This window comes from Delphinus delphis, chromosome 14 (assembly GCF_949987515.2).
Source record: "Delphinus delphis chromosome 14, mDelDel1.2, whole genome shotgun sequence".
Classification (NCBI taxonomy): Eukaryota; Metazoa; Chordata; class Mammalia; order Artiodactyla; family Delphinidae; genus Delphinus; species Delphinus delphis.
Window position 1 is genome coordinate 20,888,295 of NC_082696.1, and position 20,817 is coordinate 20,909,111.

Sequence of the window (20,817 nt, forward strand, 5' to 3'; positions counted from 1 at the left end):
ATGTATGCAAAAGAGTGTATTTACAAAGAAAGTCAAGGTAGCATTGTTTAAATAATGGAAAAATGAAATTTTCATAAACATCCATCAATAGAATAATTGTTCAACAACTTACAGCATACTGTATTATCTATGAAATGCCATAGAGTCATTCAAATGAATGAAATATATGCTAACATGGACAGATTTTCTAGATGCTGTCTTTGTGTATAACTGAGAGGGGTACAGAAATGCATATAAGTACCTACACATATATCACATATATATACATGTTTGTGAATGTACAGAAAACTCTCTACAAAGATCTACACCAAACTTTTACCAGTGGTTCCTGTGAGAATGGGGATGAATTTGGGGAAGGAGTGAAGGAAGGTTTCATTTTTCCTTGATAGATTTTTGTGATGTTTGAATGCTTAATTAGAATATATTATTTGTGTACATAAGAATACATAGATAAAAAAGAAATGAACTTCATTTCTCCCTACCTCCTACTTTTTTTACTTGGTCACAGAGTACAACAGAAGAAGAAGGACCTATGTGAGTATAAATGTTTAATTTTCATAAAATGAGAACTTTCGTATAAGTGCATTTAAAAAATTTGATTATTTCTATTGTAGTTTATTCTTCATACAATGCTATCAAATGAAAATGAGTTAATCAGTTACTACAATTCCTAGGAAAACTATACAGATGTAAAACTATCCTAAATGTCAAAAACTGGGTTGCGTGCAGTCACTACATCTCAGGACTCTCAGGGTGAGGACTCAGCGACACAAACACATGGCATCTCCCCAGTTTCCTGGAGGTCCCACCCAGCTCAATGTCACCATAAATATCCAGCTGCCTTATGATGATCAACTTAACTGGAGAAGTGTGACCACAGTGTCAGATATTAGCATGAACTCTTCCTGACCCCAGAAGCGGAAGGGAGAAAAGGAGAGGACAAATAGGTCTGCTTGATATGGGAAGGTGATAGGTCCAAGAGTAGATTATCATAGGATAAAGCACTCAAATAGAGAAAAAGTTTATATATTCAGGACATCTAAAAGCCCTACATGCATTTACAAATAAATATGATACAGGAGAAAACAAAACAAATAAGGAAGAACTATCCCTAGGAGAAAGGGGAATTTCTTCTACATGCCAGACATTATTATAGGACCAACAGCTATGGAGCAAGCAGGCCCCCATAAGCCTCAGGGAAGGGATTTGCTATTAAATTATGAAGATACATCACCACTGCCCTTATCATGGGACACGCTCCCCAGCAGGGAACACCACCACCAACAGGAACCACTGCAGATGCTGTCGTACCACGATGTATGGCTGCGCTACAGAGGCTGTTTCTAGTCTTGGGATCAGTATCTGCTTTCCAGAAAGACCTACCATGGTATTCTTCACGTAATCATCTGTCCTCGTATGTTTTTTAGCAATTCAAGCTTTCAAAGATTTGATTCGCACGCAAATTCTTTGAAAAATCTTATGTAATACCTGTTACATGTAGCAAAGCACGTAAACCCACGAGAGAAATAAACAGAACACCTGTGAAGTAGGGGGATCAGACTACATGATCATTCGGGTCCCTTCTGGTTTTAGCAGCTTGTGAAACTGAAGTGTGTTGGGAGGAAAAATGGTAGGAGTATAGTGATCTTCTGTGGCAGCAGTAAACATCGAACTCCTTTCTAAGCTACGTCTTCTAAAAATTACGTGAGTTCAAAGCAGACACATACGTGCCCAAACTGAGTTACGTGAGTTCAAAGCAGACACATATGTGCCCAAACTGGCTCTCACCAGCATCTGTTCTGGGTATAAAACTTCAACGGAGTCTCTTCAAGAGCAGAATAAATGACGCTGATACTTGTTTTCGGGGCCAGAAAATAAAACTAAGAAAGAAATGAAAACATAGCCCTTTGGAATGATTCAGACTTCTTTGAAAGAAAAAAAAAGACTTAATTTTAGAAATGCTCACTAGATAGTGGGTGTTGTGTTAAACTATATTTTTAAAAAATTTTTAATTGTGATGAAATACATGCAACATAAGTTTACCATCTTACTCATTTTTAATTTGCTCAACTGCATTTTGTTTACCTACCTGGTAAACTGTCGACTCTCTTCATGAACTTCCATTTCTGTACTTTTAAATTCATTTAGTTCTTTCCTTATTGCCGCCTAAATAGGAAAAATACATAAACTGAATTGTTATTTAGATCACATATTTCCTCAGTATACATAGCATCAATGAAGCAGACATTCTTTGATGAAATGTCTTGGAGAAAGGCATTTCTAATTTCTACTAGGTAAAGGTATATTACAAATGAAATGTCAATGCTACAGCCAAACAAAAACCAGGACAGATTTCCTTCAGGTGACATTGGCAAGGCAGAGATGAAGGAGGCCTTTGCCAAATTCACCATGGGGCCTGATCTATGAGTCACCCACATGCCCCATCCTCGATAACCACAAGGATAGCACAGGTCATGAGACTTTTTGAGAAACAACATCATTTTCCTATGAAAGTTCTGCATGTCATACCACCCACAGCAACATGGCTTTGACGAGCTACCACAGAGCTACAGAGAAGGCAACTGCTGTTTATTCTTTTATATTGAAAGTTTAGACAATTAGAATTAAAAATTTCAGCACAACACTTCAAGCCACTCAAAGAAAATATCAAGTAGAATCCTATTACTATTACTATTTATTGAACACATAATCCATGTCATGTACATGATGGGGTTGGAAGAGATGCTATGTCCTTTCAGGTTGAAAAGCTGAGATACTCATCAAAATGTTAACATTAGTTACGTATTAACAATACTGGCTGGATCATGGATGGTTTTTCGGTTTCAACTATGTGCTTATCTTTATTTCCTAATTTTTCTAGGAAGAAGTTTTTCCTCATGTAAATGAAAAAATACTAATAAAAGCATCCCCATAACCTCTGAGAAATGGACTCTTCAGCTGAAACAGAATGACATTACAAACCACAGAGAATGGCTTTACAGAGAGATAAGAAAATCTACTTTGTGGTTGGAAAATGATGTATTTTAGAAAAGGGAAAAGACAGAAGAAAGCCTTGAGGCCTCTCTCTGGCTTTCTCCCATCACTAGCTATCACTCTGCAATATACAAGCTTTTCCCCAATGCTGCTTTCAATGTTATGTTTAAATCCTATAGTCGTAGATTGTTTGTCTCTCCAAATATATTCCTCAGCCCCTGTAGTTTCTATGAGGAACCTGAGGCTGGGGACTGTGGCAGTGGTTCCTGCTAATGGTTTTTTGGAAGAGGATGAATCAAGTAGAGAAATATTTCTGGGCCCACAAGTTCCCTGTGATAAGACAATATATCTTGTTTCACAAGTGAGATCAACAGTGAGGATACTTTGTTTCACTCACTGTAAAAACTGATACCCAGAACCAGTATCTGGCTGATACCCAGCTAAAATAGCAAAAACTCTCTATATTCATCACCAATTAATATCTATCAAAAAGTCTTCCTTAATCAACCCAAGTGTCCACTGACAGATGAATGGATAAAGAAGATGTGGTGCATATATACAATGGAATATTACTCAGCCATGAAAAAGAATGAAATCTTGCCATTTGCAACAACATGGATGGACCTAGAGGGTATTATGTTAAATAAACTAAGTCAGACAGAGAAAGACAAATACCATATGATTTCATTTATATGTGGAATCTAAAAAACAAAACAAATGAACAAACATAACAAAACAGAAACAGACTTACAGATACAGAGAACAAACTGGTGGTCGCCGGGGTGGGAGGGGTGTAGCAGAGGGATGAGTAAAATAGGTGAGAGAGATTAAGAGGTATAAACGTCTAGTTACAAAATACATAAGTCATACGAATGTAATGTATAGCACAGGGGATACAGTCAGTAATACTGTAGTGACTTCGTATGGTGCTAGACAGGCCTTCTTACTTCAAGTCCCACGCTCTTTCCAATAAAATGAGCTTCAGGGCCTAAGTCATCCAGATAATTGTCTCAGATCTCCATGTTGTGTGTGCTAGCTTGTAATTAGAAATGATGAGTCAGTTATAGGCAATGAATGTGATGTGAAATTACAGGGGCTGGTTGTTTGAATATATATATCAGGAAGATGTGACTATAGGCAGTTAAAGAAATGCAATACTCATTTTAAAAATTCACTGAAGACCACAGTTTTATTCCAAGAGTTATTTCCTCTTACTATTTATTTATTTTTATATTTATTTATTTGGCCGCACCGTGCAGCATGAGGGAACTTAGTTCCCTGACCAGGCATCGAACCTGCGCCCCCTGCAGTTGGAAGTGTGGAGTCTTAACCACTGGACCGCCAGGGAAGTCCCCTTCTTACTATTTAAAGAGAAGGTTTCCTGAGAGAGTTCGGAGAGGAAAAAAGTAATTAAATACCCTTTATGTTAGGGAAATACATGTACAATAATCTTAACTCTCTTCTATACAAACGAGACCAGAGTTTAAGTCTAATAACTCTTCACATAAGTGTAAATGGGACTGATATTTTTTTGAAAGATAATGGGATAGAAAGAGGTAGGCTGATGTAGTGGGACTGAAATCTGAATGGTGCTGAATTGGGTCAACAATGGGGAGTCATTCGGCCAAGACTAGGTATTTCTGAGACTGAAACAAAACCAGTCCACAAGAGACAGTACTGGCACCAAATATGTAGTGTTGTTTGGTAGCATGAGAATTATAGAAAGGAAAATAGAAACAAAAATGACTGGAACTAAGTTTAAGATTGACTCGTGATGACTGGTGATGGAAGGTCTGCTTATCACTCCCAGTCAGCTCAGGGGTCAGCCTGGCCAGAAGCAAGAGGTGATTTGTTGAATATATGGACTTGCTGCCTTCGCAAATAACCTGAGCTATGAGGATTAACTTGAACTCCCATCGTTTCGATGTCTTTGCTTATTTCTTTGATAAAAATCTGATGTTTAACATGGAGGGAATTTCTTGACTACTCATCAAGCGCAACGCCATGGTTAGCTAAGTGTACTCTCTGCTGCCTGGGCAACCATGAATAAGCCAAAGAACATCTCTGTATGGAATTAAAATCTCAGTCTTCCCTAGGACCTATTTAGACAGTGCATTCCTGGGAGGGTGGTACGTTCTATTCATCTTTATGTCCCCAGTATCTAAGACAATATTTAATATATTAAAAGGGTTTTAATAAAAGACTACTGAGTAACTTGGACAAACCCATGTATCATCTGAAAAATTCCGGATTCTCTTTCATTGGATAAATTTAGACTAGACTGTAAACTGAGGCTTCAGTGAGTAATGAAAATGTCACCAATGGGGAACAAAGCTTAGATTATCAAGCCTGACCATGAAAGTAATACTGGTAAGAGCTATCATTTATTGATGAGCTGGAACTCTATAGATAATCTACTAAATTCTCAGGATAGATATAATTAGCTCTATTTTACTAGTGAGGAAACCCAAGTTAAATGACTTGGTCAAGGTCAAACATCTACCAAGTGGCCAATTAGGAATCAAACCCAGAAGCACCCTGCTCCATAGCCTGCCCTCTCCTCTCTGCATGGAGCTTCCATGGTTTACCCCAGGGAGATGGCAACTGCTGTGGGCGCTTTGGTCTTCAAGCCAAGTTGATGGCCTTCTCTGGCTCTACTTGTCACCTTAGGGCTCATCTACTCCAGCACAGGTATCTATATAGGCCACATATATTTATAGAGGCCACAGATATCTTACTATACGTGTATCTGTTTCTAGTGTTCTACCCAAGCACAGATATTCTAAAATTAAAAATTTTATGTTAAAGGTGATTTAAGCTCAGTCAAGTTCACAATTAATAATGCATTTTCCCCACTACTTCTCTTTCCCATTTTGGGCAGTTTAACAAGACTACCAGGTCTATGAGATTCCCCAGAATACCCAGCACAGTGTTTTCATAGAATGGGCATTGATTGGTTATTGACTAATTGGCTACTGACCCCTTTTCTTTATATTTGAAGTTCAAAAAAATTTTTAAATGCAAAGTGGTATCTTAGTGGGGCTAAGAAAATAGTACTAAGAAAAGAGAGAGAAGGATGGTTCCTTTAGGCTGGCAGGAAGTTCAGTGTTTATTTTGAGAGCAGAGGTAGAAATATTTACTTTCAATAGTTTTTTTTTCTTTAAATGGGATATATAGTTCAAAAGTTAAAAAGTAAAATTCTTTTTTAATATAAAGGTAAATTATAGGCTTTTATATTGATTAACTTATTGAAAAAATATATCATCATAAATCTTATCATCATATATTATGAATATTTTAAAGTAAAAAACAACAGAAATCCAGAAATGCTTGTTACGATAATAATGATTAGCATGGGTTTTCATTCTAAAATAAAATATATACTAAGACCATTGATAGTTTTAGTATCTCTGGGCAATAACATTACATTATACAAATCTTTTAACATCTAGAGAAAACAGATTATTTTTTTCAGTGTTAGGTTGAAAACAGTATTTTTAGAAATTCTTAAAAATACCACGCATTGGGCTTCCCTGGTGGCGCAGTGGTTGAGAGTCCGCCTGCCGATGCAGGGGACACGGGTTCGTGCCCCAGTCTGGGAAGATCCCACATGCCACAGAGCGGCTGGGCCCGTGAGCCATGGCCACTGAGCCTGCGCGTCCGGACCCTGTGCTCCGCAACGGGAGAGGCCACAACAGTGAGAGGCCCGTGTACGCAAAAAAAATAAAAATAAAAAATACCATGCATTGATGTGCACTGTAATTATTATTTCCTCTTCTTGTATTTTTGAATATTCTGATTTTTGCCAATAAACACAAGTCACTTGTGTATATACGAAGTACTATACGTTAAAAGCATTTTACATTGCTGCCTTTTTTCTATTTTCTATCTTTTAAAAGTATACAACATTTTTTTCTTTCTAAAAGAAATTATTCTTAGTTTTCTTCAAGGAGAAAAAACCTACAATACAAATCCGGTTCTAAAAATGCAGTCCTTTAGACCTTCAAAGGTCTCAGGGTTAATGGAAGAGACAATGCCAAAGGGAGAAAATGAGACTCAGATGTGAGTAGGGAGGGCCTCTGGCTGTGCTCTGGGGCTCAGGGTTCCATCTCCAGGGGAGATGTGAAAGTCACGTGCCTTCAAATTACTCGTGAAGAGACATTAATCCTGTAGAAGAAAACTCGACCAAGTACATCTCCCCTGCAGCCTAGAAGTCCAGCACAAAAATCTATTTTTGTTTCAACACAAAATTAAAAAGAAAAATCCTCTCTGTTATAGCTAGAGGTGGACAAACTTTACCTTCCACCAACAGACAAGAGTTAGGAAGGACTATTTCTAGAGTATGGAAAATGTAGTTTCCATATGAGGGTGGTTGATCATTTAGACTCTCACTGCTTGTATACTTTGCACTTGCTCTGATTTTAATCATCTACCTGGCCACGCCCTACCTGCCTTTCTGAAATTCAACATTTGAGTAACGTGATAACTGGGAATGGTGGATACGGCAGACTGCATTTTCCAAAGATGGCAGCAATAATAACTCCAGCTCACACTTCTTCTGCAATATGACCTTGCCACCACTCCCCCACTGAAAGGCAGAGCTAATTCCCCTTCCCTTGAATCTGAGCTGACCTTATGACTTGCCGGGAACTAACAGAATGTGGTGGAAGCGAGGCTGGGTGCCTTCTAAAGCTGGGTCAGATAAGGCCACGCAATTTTCACCTGGTTCTCTCGGGGCACTTGCTCTGGGACAAGCCAGCCGCCACGTAAGAAGCCTGACAACTCTGAGGCCGCCATGCTGAAGAGGCCATATGTCTGTGCTTTGGTGGACAGGCCTGGCTGAGCCCAGCTGCTAATAAGCCCAGCCTCTGAGCCATCCTCACCAAGACGCCAGATACGTAAACAAGCAGCCTCGGACCCTCCGGAGCAGCCCATCTGTCAGCTGAACAACACTGAGTGACCTGAGTCACTCTTGCCTAAGCGCAAGAAATCACATTAAGTAGTTAATAGGCAATTACTGGTAACACATAAACTTGCTATTTCCTACAGGAAACCTGGTATTGACTGATGGTAAGCTTGTCCCACGACCTGAGTATCACAGCCTTCTTCATGCCCTCATGGCTGCCCTCAATCTGAGGGACTTCACCTGCCTGGGGGAAGCCTCCTTTTTTAGGGCACATTCCTCAGCCTGTGTTCTCCATCCCAACCTCAAGGGTTTCCTCCTTGCCTTTTCTGCATAATCCTTGACCTGCTGCGCCACTGATTATGCCCTACTCTAGCACTTACTGACTTTTTCTCCTATATAGGCAAACTTTCCCTTTCTTTTGGCTCCTTCCTCATGGCATAAAAGATTGCTCAGGTATTTCCCATAAATTAAAAAATCACTCCCTTCATATTCTTATTTTCCAATTCTACTCACTCAAGCTTTCAGCCTCCACAATCATTTTCCCTCAGGTGTCTACCTTATCATACCTCTTCTTGACAGCGAGACTCTTGAGGTTGTGTTTTATTCTCATGGTCCCCACCGCAGTCAGTCAGCTAAAATGCCTCCTTTCACTATGTTACTAACCACTTGTGAGCTGACACTCCCCTTTCTAGGCTGCCGGGCTACAGCTTCTCTTTCCCCACCTCACAGACATTTCTTTTCAGTATTTTTCCAATGTCTCTTCGTGTTGGGTTTCTCGGGCTCTTTTCCCAGCCTCCTTCCCTTCTGTTTTCATTCTGCACATTCTTCCTTTGTAACCTTACTCCTTTCTAGTTTTCATTTCTTCTTATGAGCTAATACTGATTCTGTATCTCCAATATGAGCTTGACACATAGTAGGTGCTTTACAGAATGAAATCTCCTATTAGAGGGCATCAGCACAGAGTGTACCTAAATACCTAGTTCTAGCTTTAAGACTGGGTGTGGCATGAGACTACTCAATATGGAATTTTGCTTAGAGACAAAAATTAGAAACCACTATTTGGGAGATCAGGAAAATTGTAAAGTGAAGAATTTAAAAACAAACAAATGGTTGGCAAAATTCTTTATGTAACCATGGTACTCATAAAATAATTAGTCTTTCTTCATGATGGAACCCTCTGTATATTTCAGTTATCCTGAACTGTGAGCCATGATACAGATTAAGTATTGGTAAACCATGACCCATAGGCCAAATGTGGCCCATCATCTGGTTGATTTTATTTATTTAATTAATTTATTTTTATTGGGGTATAGTTGTTTTACAATGTTGTGTTAGTTTCTACTGTGAAGTAGAGTTCCCTGTGCTATACAGCAGGTTCTCATTAGTTATCTATTTGATACATATTAGTATATATACTGTCAATCCCAATCTCCCAATTCATCCCACCACCACCCCCCCAACTGTTTTTATAAATATAGTTTTATTGGACCACATATACATCCATTCACTTACACATTGTCTATGGCTGCTTTCATGCTACAAAGGCAAAGCTGAGCAACTGCAACAAAGACTGGACGGCCCACAAAGCCTAAAATATTTACTTTCTGGCCATTTATAGAAAAAGTGTGCCAGCCTTGATTAGAGATCAATACCTTTTCCACTGTTAACATATCCCTTTAAAAGAGTCACTTGTATAAGTTATATTTTCTACGAGTAAGGATAAATCATGGCTGTGGGAAACATGCCCCACCCCAATCCAGGTTTGAATGCAGGCAGGTTATATGGTAACAAAGAACAATTTTTTTCTGAGACTTAATTGAAAGAAATATGTTGATATTATTAAATGTATCACCTAAGTGTCTTGAATAATCAAAGGCAGAAAATTATTGGGATATTTGGTAATACCTAGTCTCCTAAGATGACTAAGTAAGCAGTAAGTAGGTATTGGAGCTTTTAGAAAAACAATAAAATCATACATAAATAAAATCAGGGCTCAAGCCACTGAGGTCTTGCCTTGTCTGCAGGTGTTAACCTGGCCCAGGGCTTGTCTGCCCGGCGATCATAGTCAGGTGAATCGGTGACTTCCACATACTCATTAAACCGCAGGATCCTTCGAGCTTGCAGCTCTGCCACTGTGGGTCTCAGGCTGAGCTGCAGGAGGATAGGGATGAGTTCAGTAAACCATTTACAGCCTCATGGTGGCACGTTTTCTACAGAGTACTTCAAACTTATGGTTACATAAGGTCACTTTCAGATATCAAAAAAAAAAAAAAAAAGGCAGCAGCATCTTGGGAGTTTCTAATGAGAACTAGAAAGCAGTGTGCCCTAATTTTGCAACTATAAAAATCACCATTGTTAGATAGGTCACAGTCTTTAGCAACCATCTGCATTATGCTATTTCCCCCACCTTGCCTGGCATTGTGATAAAGGTGCCTGTCATCTCTGACACGGGGGACAGACACAATAGTAATCCAGATATAGTATGGCTGGTTTGAAGATTGAATTACCAAGACAAAAGCCCTACAACTTGTAGAAATGAGAATAAAAATCTCTGTTCCTACTATGTTAAACCTGCATATTCAGAAATGCACAAAGTTACAACAAAGGAATGATCCAGTGAAGGGTGTGCCTATGGCAGTCTTCCAGTAGAGTCTAAGGACACAGGTCCAGATCTGACATTTACCCTTGGCCAGCAAAGCCGATATGCAGCAATGAGGAGGGGGGACGCACTGGAAAACTGCACTTCAGTGAGGCCAGAACTGCTTAAACCCAGCTGCAACCTTAAGACACTTCTAATAACTCGGAGTCCCCCTGTGGTTTTTGTCAAATTCAAATTTATGGTTATATTTAATCTACCCTGCCCTGTGTGTATTTGTTTTCCTCTCATGGTCCTTTCTCAAGCCCAAGAACAGACAGAGATCGTCCTGAGAGACTAAAGAAACTTGGCCCCTGGTTGAACAGGCATCATCTACTGTCCGCTATTAAGTTTCATGCTTTTGTGGCCTTTCTCAGTTGGGAGGTGTCACAGTATTGTCGGACACGTAGAGCCAGGCCTATGTTTTACCCATCGGGTCCATTTTCAGTATTTTTCTCTCCATACATACACTTTATATACAGCCAGACTATCCATGGTTTAAGTGGTCCTCTTTGGAGGCATTCCTTATTTGCATGGGTTCAATTTTTGGAAAAATTAAGCACTCCCACAAAACAAACAAACAAACACAAAAACTGATGTTTTTTGTGGTCAAAACGCTCCCCTTTCCTTGGTTTCCTCTTGAGTAAAACCAGAGGCTGAACTGTCAATGCTCTAAAACTCAAGGCATTCAAGGATTCTTAGGTCTGGGTCTACACCCTGAGCCTACTTGGCCTGGGATAAGGCAACGGCGGCTCCTTCTATCTTCATAAAGCCCTGGTGGGTGATGGACAAAGGGAGGAAAAATCTAAGTGGTTCTGTTATACTCTCAGTTACTCTGGTATCTATACTGCTAGCTCCTTACTGCCACTCTAGGGCAGTAGGATTAAGAAGGTAGAGAAACCCTTGCTTCTGGGGACTTCCCACAATGCAAGTGACCAATGGTCACAGAGGTCAGAAGTTCTCCATCCAGTCTTGCCCTTCAGGGCTGTGCCAGTTACAGGGTAGCTATTAGTGCTATGGAATATTTTGCACCTATGGCAGGGAGCTCTGTGTGGTACAGGCTAGTGGGGGTAGGGCAGCTCTGTTGTCTCCCAGAAGGACCCAACTGGATTAAGAAAAGACTATATGTATGACAGAGGTGAGCTGGAGCAAGGAGGAGGGGTTACCGCTTATCTGTAGCTGGTAACTTAATGGCCATTGAATTGCTAGAAGAGCCATCTCAAGAAATTCAGTTTATAGTGTCTTTTTTAACTTGATTATTGTTTGATGTTTGGGATCTCTGAGGAAAAAAAGAGATGAATTAAGGCTATTTTCCCCTAAAAATCAAAACCAAAACCTCTCAAAATACAGTCTCCAACTTTTCCATGGGAATGGAGTGCTGCTTCTTTCTGCCTTGGAATGTTTTGGCTGTGAACTCCCCAGCCAGCCCAAATAAATGTGGGTCAGGTCACACTCTTTGCTGCAGATGTCATATTTTACTCATCCTGCCTTATCCAGCTGTGAAAGGTATATCTGAAGAATTACTGAGCAAGGTGTTTATAATGAAATATAAACTCTGATAGTGCTTAATTTTTCCAAACATTATTATTATTTTAACACTTACCGAAAAAAGCGAGGGCCCTGGTATCAGATTTATATTTTCATAAATGGGTAGAAACAACGGTCTGAGTTTTGGAGGTAAGCCATTTGTCAATTTGGGTAGCACTGCAGCAGGCAAGCTGGATGATCAAGTTCACTTAATAAATTACTCACCCAGCTCAGAATCTTTAGTAATAACAAAGTATTTATTCAGTGTGTCCCAAACTGCATGGAAACAGTGAGCATTTTTACAAACTACACATTGAAATGTTAATAATGGTTATCTCTGAATGGGAGATGTCTGCATGATTTTCTAGTCTTTTTTGTTCCTTTTGGCATTTGAAAAAATTTCACACAGATTATATGTTATTTTCATAATTGGCAAATGTAATTTAAAACTTTTGACTGTCGACTTTTCAAAATTAGCATATTATGCATTAATATAAACATAATTCATATTGCAAACATTACACTGATTTTAATGTCTGTGATTAGTCAGTAGACTAATAGGAATAATTATTCCTAAATATCAGATTTACATGTAAAGCACTGACTTGCATTTTAAAAATGAAGTATACTCAAAATACACACGATCGTTAACCATCACAGTTTCATCACCTTTCTGCTGAGTCTGCGTTTCAGTTCCATTTTTGCTTCTTGCTCTTCTTCTTCATTCTTTTCTGTTTATTAATTGGGGGGGGGGGAAGGGGAGGAAAGGCATGAAGACTTAGTTACTATAAAAGATTATACAATCAGAAAAGTAGCTCAGGCCACAGTTATTTGACTTCCCGGATATTGATCAAACACTCCACCAACATCTTTAAAAAGTTATCGAAAGATTCTGCAGAAGGATCAATCATTAATTTACAGATAATATTATTGTTTTCCTTATAGGATTGGTTTATTTACTAATTGTAAAACTTTTTGCTTCCTGACTGCTTGTTCTATTCTGAAAAAACCACAAGAGTGCCCATACTCCAGTGAAAGCCTCTCACTGCTGATCATCTCATAGGCTTTTATAAGCACAATTTATCAGAATTCAGATAAAAACTTACTACTGGATCTGACCTTTGTGTGAAAATCTGAATCACATCAAAAAAACAAATTAGAACCACCTGATGCATGTCTGAGTTGCTGATTTCCATTCAAATCCAAGCAAAATACATTTGTCTGCTTTGGTTTCCATAGAAGCAGAATGTAATCATTTCTTTGGACTTTGCTTTCAAACCAGAATGTTCTGAATGGGGTTATGGTGTACGGTTGATGGAGATGATTTATTTTCTTGTGATGCTAACTTTCCAAAGTCTTCTCTTTCTCTAGTGCTTCACCAAGTAGTACAATTTAAAGGCCAACTCAAATGAACGCTGTCCAACAGATGGAATTAAGAAAAAATTGTCCAGAATTTTAAAAGAAATAAACACTGCTCAGGATTTTAATGGTTGCTATTTGATGAACTTCTCTCTGTTGGTTCCTGTAGCCCATACTTTGTTTGATAAGTGAGCATAGATTCTTGGATACCAATGCTTACGAAAGAATGTCTTTTAGAAAGTGCTGTTATGAATTCTACTGAAGGAAAATCACACGGTATAAAGGCTCAACCAAAAGGCTGAAAAAGAAAAGTCTCCTCTGTAACAGACAGATTTACTTTTAAAATTCAAACAGACTTCTTAGCACTAACATTGTTTTACTGTGAATACAGTATCAGTATTCAATATTTGCAACATCTGTATTTGCTAGCTGAACATGCTAAATTCTCTATTAATTTTCCTTATCTGGACAGGGAAAAGTCTTGACGTTCTTCTGAAATACTAATTTTAGTTTATAAGAAAGAGGATGATCAGTCTGGTTATTTAGACAACGAATGAACATAAACTGAAATTACCCTGCAAGACAAGAAACAACTAGATAGTATGCTTTCATTAAGCGCCTGTGAGTGTCAAACAAAATCTGATTATAATTCAGACTTCTTCCTATGAAAATACTGTAGGTTCTTCTAATTGCTTCACAAAATATATTGCAATATATCCTTTGATATCCTTAAAACACATCCTTAGGGTCAAATCATTACTTTACTATTATTATTTTTTAAAGGAAGTGGGGAGACTCAGAATGCAGGCAGACATCTGCTGCTCTCTCTTTTTTTAAAAAATTAATTAATTAATTAATTTAATTTATTTGGCTGCACTGGGTCTTCGTTGCTGTGTGCAGGCTTTCTCTAGTTGCGGTGAGTGGGGGCTACTCTTGGTTGCAATGTGCAGGCTTCTCATTGCGGTGGCTTCTCTTGTTGCAGAGCATGGGCTCTAGGCATGTGGGCTTCAGTAGTTGTGGCACGCAGGCTCAGTAGTTGTGGCTCGCGGGCTCAGTAGTTGTGGCTCGCAGGCTCTAGAGCGCAGGCTCAGTAGTTGTGGCGCACAGGCTTAGCTGCTCCAAGGCATGCGGAATCTTCCCGGACCAGGGCTTGAACCCGTGTCCCCTTCATTGGCAGGCAGATGCTTAACCACTGCGCCACCAGGGAAGTCCCAAATAATTACTTTATATGAGTTGGATAAGGCATGTGGATTGTAAATTATATATAATAGACAAATACCGAGCTTGTGGTTCATGTGATTCAAACTAGGGCTTTACAGGGTCAGGCCTTTGATGATATTAATAAAAAGAAAAATATAATTGTTACAACATTTCAGTTATTCTTTCTATATAATGATTATGCTACATTTTCAAAGGTACTTTCCAAAGGCAAAATACTGGATATCTAGTATGACTCAAAGCTAACAAATGCTCCAATTTTCAAGAAATACACAAAACGTAATTTCCTGGAAGAGAATATTAGATAATTTTGCTTTATGAAGCATACTGCACATCTAGGTGTCAGCCAGTGATATTTAAAAAAAGAAGGGCCAACTGTAAATAAACAGGATTTTACCAATTGGGAATTCTTCTCTAACATCAGGAACTGACTTCCTTAGATTTCCCATATTTGAAATTATGCCTCTAAAGAAGTTAGAGGAAGAGGGTGAGAGGTGGAGGAAGGCCAACGTGACTGTTCCTAGGAATCTTACTAAATAGTCATTGTTAAATCTTCTACTAAGAGTCAAGGTTAAACCTTAAACTTGGTTTTAAAAAATTCACCAAGGGAATTCCCTGGTGGTCCAGTGGTTAGGACTCCGTGCTTTCACTGCTGAGGCCCTGGGTTTGATTCCTGGTTGGGGAACTAAGATCCCACAAGCCGTGCAGTACGAACAAAACAAAACAAAACAAAAATTCACCGAGTTTTTGGAACTTAAAAAAAAAATTATTAGAGGGCTAATTGTAAAGTAGGATGAAAGCACGTCTGGTCACTTTAAACAGACTGGAGGGATACTCATGAAGGAAGTGACTGGCTCGCTGACAAATCTCGCCCTCAGTAACTCATCAGAGCAGAGAGGGGCGGGTATCAGAACAGCCACGGAAAGCGTTTGCCATAAGCATACAAACGATACACGTAGTTTAACAGCAGTGGGTGCTACAAGAAACCAGCCTGCCAAGTGCTGCCCAGAGCCTTTCATGGATGATGCGAAAAGGAGAAGAAAGAAAAGCACCAAAGTACCAACAACTGGAGTAAGATATTCTTCAGTCACCAACTCAGATAAGATGGATTAAAAATAGCCAAACATTTTTTTGTGGGATTATTTCACTTTTTGCTGTTTTACATGTTTCCACATGGGTGTTGGTAAGAAATAAAAATATATTTATAAACCTACTTTGAAATACATCCAAAAAATAAGATGTCTCCATGGATGGACAGATATGTGATAAAGTAAGATGTTAATGGTAGAATAAAGATAGTAGATATATGGGTATTACTGTAAAATTATTTCAGCTTTTCTGTATGCTTTAAAAATTACATAACAAAACACTGGCGAAAAATACATGCAGAACTCAATGGCTTAATACATGTTTTCTCTATGACGATTTAGCTGGAATTATGGCCCTAGCTAAACAGTATTAGAGGACCTGAATATTTTATCCCTACCTTGTAGAAGGTGTTCCACGAACATCTCTTTTCCTGATATGCAAAAGTTGATCCTGCAAACACCAAAACTTGCTTTCTATTTTAACAATATTAAGAAACTAGTTCCAAAATCTAACTTAATATATATGTTTTTTTAAAAACCCTAGATGCACTAAAATAGGAAAGAGATCAAATTAGGTGTGGTACTGGGAAAGATACTAAGAAATGAAATTTGTCCTGTGGTCTCCAATTACTGCTATCAGCGTTGACTGCCATTTGATTTATGTTTATTAAACTAGTGACAGGCTTGGATTTGAGCACTGCTGAATGCTTTATGCTGTGAATTAGTTTCCTAATCGGTCAAGAAAAGATGACCTCGTTAAATAAGTGTCCTTAAAAATCACACCACATCACACACAGACTTTTCTTCAAATAGACAATCATATTGCTTTTGAACAAAAGATGGAGACAAAACAAACAAGAGTAATCTATGTGGAAGAACACAGAAACAAGAGGAACTGAATAAAGTGTTGTCAGCTCTGGCCATCCAGTTCCCTGGGGCTGCTCAGCAGAATGTTTTGGGTGTCCTCCACCAGTTCTCTTTTCTGCTTCCCTTGGCCATACATTATGTCAGGAGATCACAAGCCAGTTATCAGCTTCTCCAGACTGGAAACGTGTCTTTTGTTTCCAGCATAAGCACATTTAGACAAACTAAGAAGGAAGTAAAAAAAGGCTGGAGTCAAATCTGAAGTTGACTTTGGCGTTTCACCCTTTCCCCAACCTCCAGGAAAATGGAGTATATAAAGCCAACACAGCACTTAAGATCAATGTGCGATACATTTCTAATCTATGAAACAGTTCCTCAAATAACCAAACAGCAATGTGGTTTGGCTCTGTGTGTCTCCCAGGAGCAGGAAAGAATTACCCAGAATTCGCTCTTTCTTTTTTTTCTAGGTATTGCATCAGGCAGCCAATAAGATACACTCTCTGTGTTTTCGGAGCTTATGGACTGCATTTGAGCTTATCTACAATTTAATTCATAAATATTTTCCAGGAACCTATTATTAAAAACCATGAGCCTTTTTGGTTTGGTTTTGTTGTCAAAATGAGATGTTGCTTTCATTCTTCCTCAGAAAGCTAAACACAGTTTTGGTTTATTTTTCTTATCTAGCCATGACTTTTTCCATCTCCAAACAGGCTCTTCCACACACTGATGGTCACTTAAGTCCTTCTTCTTTGGGTTCCATGCCAGTTATGCTCAAAAAAGGCCAGAAAAAAACCTTGCAAGGAAAGAACCCCATAGACTGGCAGTTCATCCCACTGTTCAGTCTTCATTGTCTGGTTGTCTCAGTAATAGCAACTGTAGTATAAATATGCTGTTAAAATCTTTCTTTCCTTCAGGAAAGAAAACAACTCATCTGGAGAATGGGGATCACCCAGACAGGCCAACTTGACTCTGAAAGCCTGGTTGAAAAAGATTTCCCGCACGCCAGTACTCTCTGGAGTACTCTCTGGAGTTTTGCCCATCCCTGCTGTTTGATATTTCATACAATAAAAAGCTCTTTTGAAACTGGGTTAATAATATAGAAAACTACAGCTAGGCTCAATTTAAAAATATCCATTATTTAACTCACTGTGGTTAGTAACCACATCGATCCACTACAGCACAACAAACCACTTCTATTCATTTTATAGCTTCAACATATGAACTCCAATAACGTAAATAAGACTGGACCAATGAGTAAAATGTAAAGTCCAAGAAAATAGAGGGGGAAAGAGAATGGGAAAATGAAGTAGGAAAATGAATGGAGAACTCCTTAAGTGCTGAAAAATTATAAATAACTCAAGAGGGAAACAGTTATCATAACAAAGGAAAATGAAATGGATTGAAAAATTCCTTTTCCCATAATTCTGTTTTAAATGGAGTCATTTGTTAAACCTGGCAACACATTATTATTAATAATAATATAGGAATGTTTGATTTATTTCCTTGTGGATTTTTTGGTCTTTTCTTTGACATTTAGTTGCAAGCAGACTAGAGCATTTTCTTCTATTTAATATTTGGGTGAAAGAATACATGGAATAAATTTCATCTTTCTTAAAAACAACTGTCACAACCACGACACTGCTCTGGGGTATCTCAGGCTTAAAGCCATAAAATGAAACACAAATGTCAAGAAATTATTTTAAAAATGATATAAATAATTATATAAAAATGTGATCTAAATGGGCCATTTCAGTCATTCGTGAATAAATATATTAAGGTTCCCTGCTGACAAATGGATTTTCTCTAGAGGGAGCTTGTTCATGGTTACACGAGGAATTTGCTGTGTAGTACAGGATACTCACGCTTCAGGATATTTCTTTGCTCTAATTCTTCAGTTGTGGGCCTCTGGCTAAGTCTCCTGTGATGAAAAACAGATATGCTGCTGGTTACAAACAAGGCCGCCTTAATGGGAGACGCAAAATAAAACAACAGGCAAAGCTGTATTTTTTTGTGTTTTGAGAAACAAAAATCCATTTTTAAGCCTCCTTTCCATTAGTTTGGAGACTAGAGATTGTGGCTGAGACTGCTAACTACCCCCCCGTACTCCCTTCTTCCTTTTAGAAACAGAACCCCCAGAGTTTCAGCTGAACACCCAGCTATAGATTTCTGCCTCCCTACAGGCAAGGTGCAGCCATGTGACTGAGTTCTTGCAATGGGATGTGAGCAGAAGCGGTGTTTGTAATGTCTGCTTTTTACACTTAAAGTGACTGGGTGTGTATTCCCTTCTCTCTTTCCTTCTTCCACAGGGTAGAACTTAAACATGGTCATGTGAGCCAGCTCAGATCATGCAGATGAGGATATCCACGGAGATGGAAGAGCAACAAGACGGAAGGAACCTGGGCGCCTATCTGACTGCCTAGAGCTGTGCTCCCCACCCATGCTGGACAGCCCACCTACCCCTGCACTGCGATGTGAAAAAGAAGCAAACACGTAGAAGTGGCTTGTTTGGACCACTGCACTTTTTGGTCTCTGTTAGAGCAGCTTAGCCTATACCCTAATTAACATACATATAATTAGAATCTAAAAAAAGGCTCAAGCGTTCATACCAATTCATGAGATGATCAATTTATACTGCACAGTGCTTTCAGGAAAATATTACTTTCGGGATCTCAAATAAATTTACAATGTATATAAAGTTATCTTGAGGTATACAGACCATTTCCATCAACCTTCAAGAAAAGCCAGGCTCATTTGGGATTAGTACCTGATCATTTGTACACAAGGGCTCAATGTCTTATTAACCCATTATAATTTTGTTCTTGGTTTTGTTTACATTATTTGTTGTTAATCACAGACAAAGACTTCCTCTGGATGTATTGATAGATTGAATTTGTGCAAATTAAACTAATATACATGAAAGGCAATCTTAATGCAAGATACTATCAATTCTAAATGTTTATGGCTGTGACAGAAATGGTATGAAGAATTAAAATCAATGATATTTTGAATAGCTCATTAAAAAGTTTAACATTTAATCTTCATCAGCGCTACCTTGAAATTCACTTAATAAGTGAGCCCACGAAAAAAGCCAGTGAACATCTATGCCAGCCAGATTTTGTGCCATTCATATATCCTATACTATATATCTGTACGATATCATCCCCCAAAGACATCATCCTTCTTTTGTTTATGGAGTTTCCTTTCTCTGGAATGCCCTCCTCTCCTTCTTCACCTACTGAAATCTTTTTTTTTTTTTGCGGTACGCGGGCCTCTCACTGTTGTGGCCTCTCCCGTTGTAGAGCACAGGCTCCGGAGGCGCAGGCTCAGCGGCCATGGCTCACGGGCCCAGCCACTCCGTGGCATGTGGGATCTTCCCGGACCGGGGCACGAACGCGTGTCCCCTGCATCGGCAGGCAGACAGACTCTCAACCACTGTGCCACCAGGGAAGCCCTGAAATCTTTTAAGTTATTAAAGGCTCCTGGTTCTTTGTCCCTCTACAGCAGTTCTACATAAATTATACATCGATTAAAGCACTTATTATTATAAAGATAATCACAGCTCTCATTAGTTCATCCTTTTAAGTCCCAGTCACTATGCTGGGTGCTTAGCTTACATTATCTTGAATCCTTGAAACAATTCAGCAAGGTGGCAGCCAGTTCCCATTTTACAGATAAGAAAATGAGAGATTAATTCCCTTGCCTTCCAGAAAACACTACTGAACGACAGAGCCAGGACTCCTACGTGGTTCTCTTGACCTAGATGTTTGTGCTTTTTACATGATCCCCATCACTCAGTATAAATTTTGCCTCTTTCACTAGACATGGAGTCCTCTAAGGCAGGAACTGTAAGTGGTTTATCTTTGAATGACAGGGACTAGGTGTGCTGGGTTTGTAGAAAAACAATTCTATAAAATTTATATACTTATAAAACTAAAAACCCTACCCTGATCAGATTTTTATAGATATGGACTACATGTGTGTTTCTAGAGGCTCTCAAACTTTTGGGGGTTGGAGTGGAATTTTACAAAAACAGAAGAAGTGCTGCTCTGGTTGGCTACTTAGACCTACAATGAAGGAGTCCTCTCCCGCCTCAGCCCCAAAACACACCCGCTTCCCTAGCTCTCCCCAGGAAGCCTGAGTATCCTCTCCAAGAAATCCTAATGCAGAGTTAGAAAACCACCACCCTACAGTTATTTCATGGTGTCAACTTCTCACAATGTTCTTCA

The 20,817-nt window shown here is 38.9% G+C and overlaps 1 protein-coding gene across 1 annotated transcript in view; it reads right to left on the reverse strand.

Moving 5' to 3' along the window:
* PHACTR2 (phosphatase and actin regulator 2) overlaps positions 1-20,817 on the reverse strand; it is a 130,870-nt gene that overhangs the window by 12,651 nt on the left and 97,402 nt on the right. The window contains exons 9-12 of the mRNA XM_060029862.1: positions 18,454-18,509; positions 12,732-12,793; positions 9,914-10,051; positions 2,090-2,166 (exon numbers count right to left, since the gene is read on the reverse strand). Of these exons, the coding sequence (XP_059885845.1) occupies positions 2,090-2,166; positions 9,914-10,051; positions 12,732-12,793; positions 18,454-18,509 (333 nt within the window). The remainder of the gene's footprint in view (positions 1-2,089; positions 2,167-9,913; positions 10,052-12,731; positions 12,794-18,453; positions 18,510-20,817) is intronic.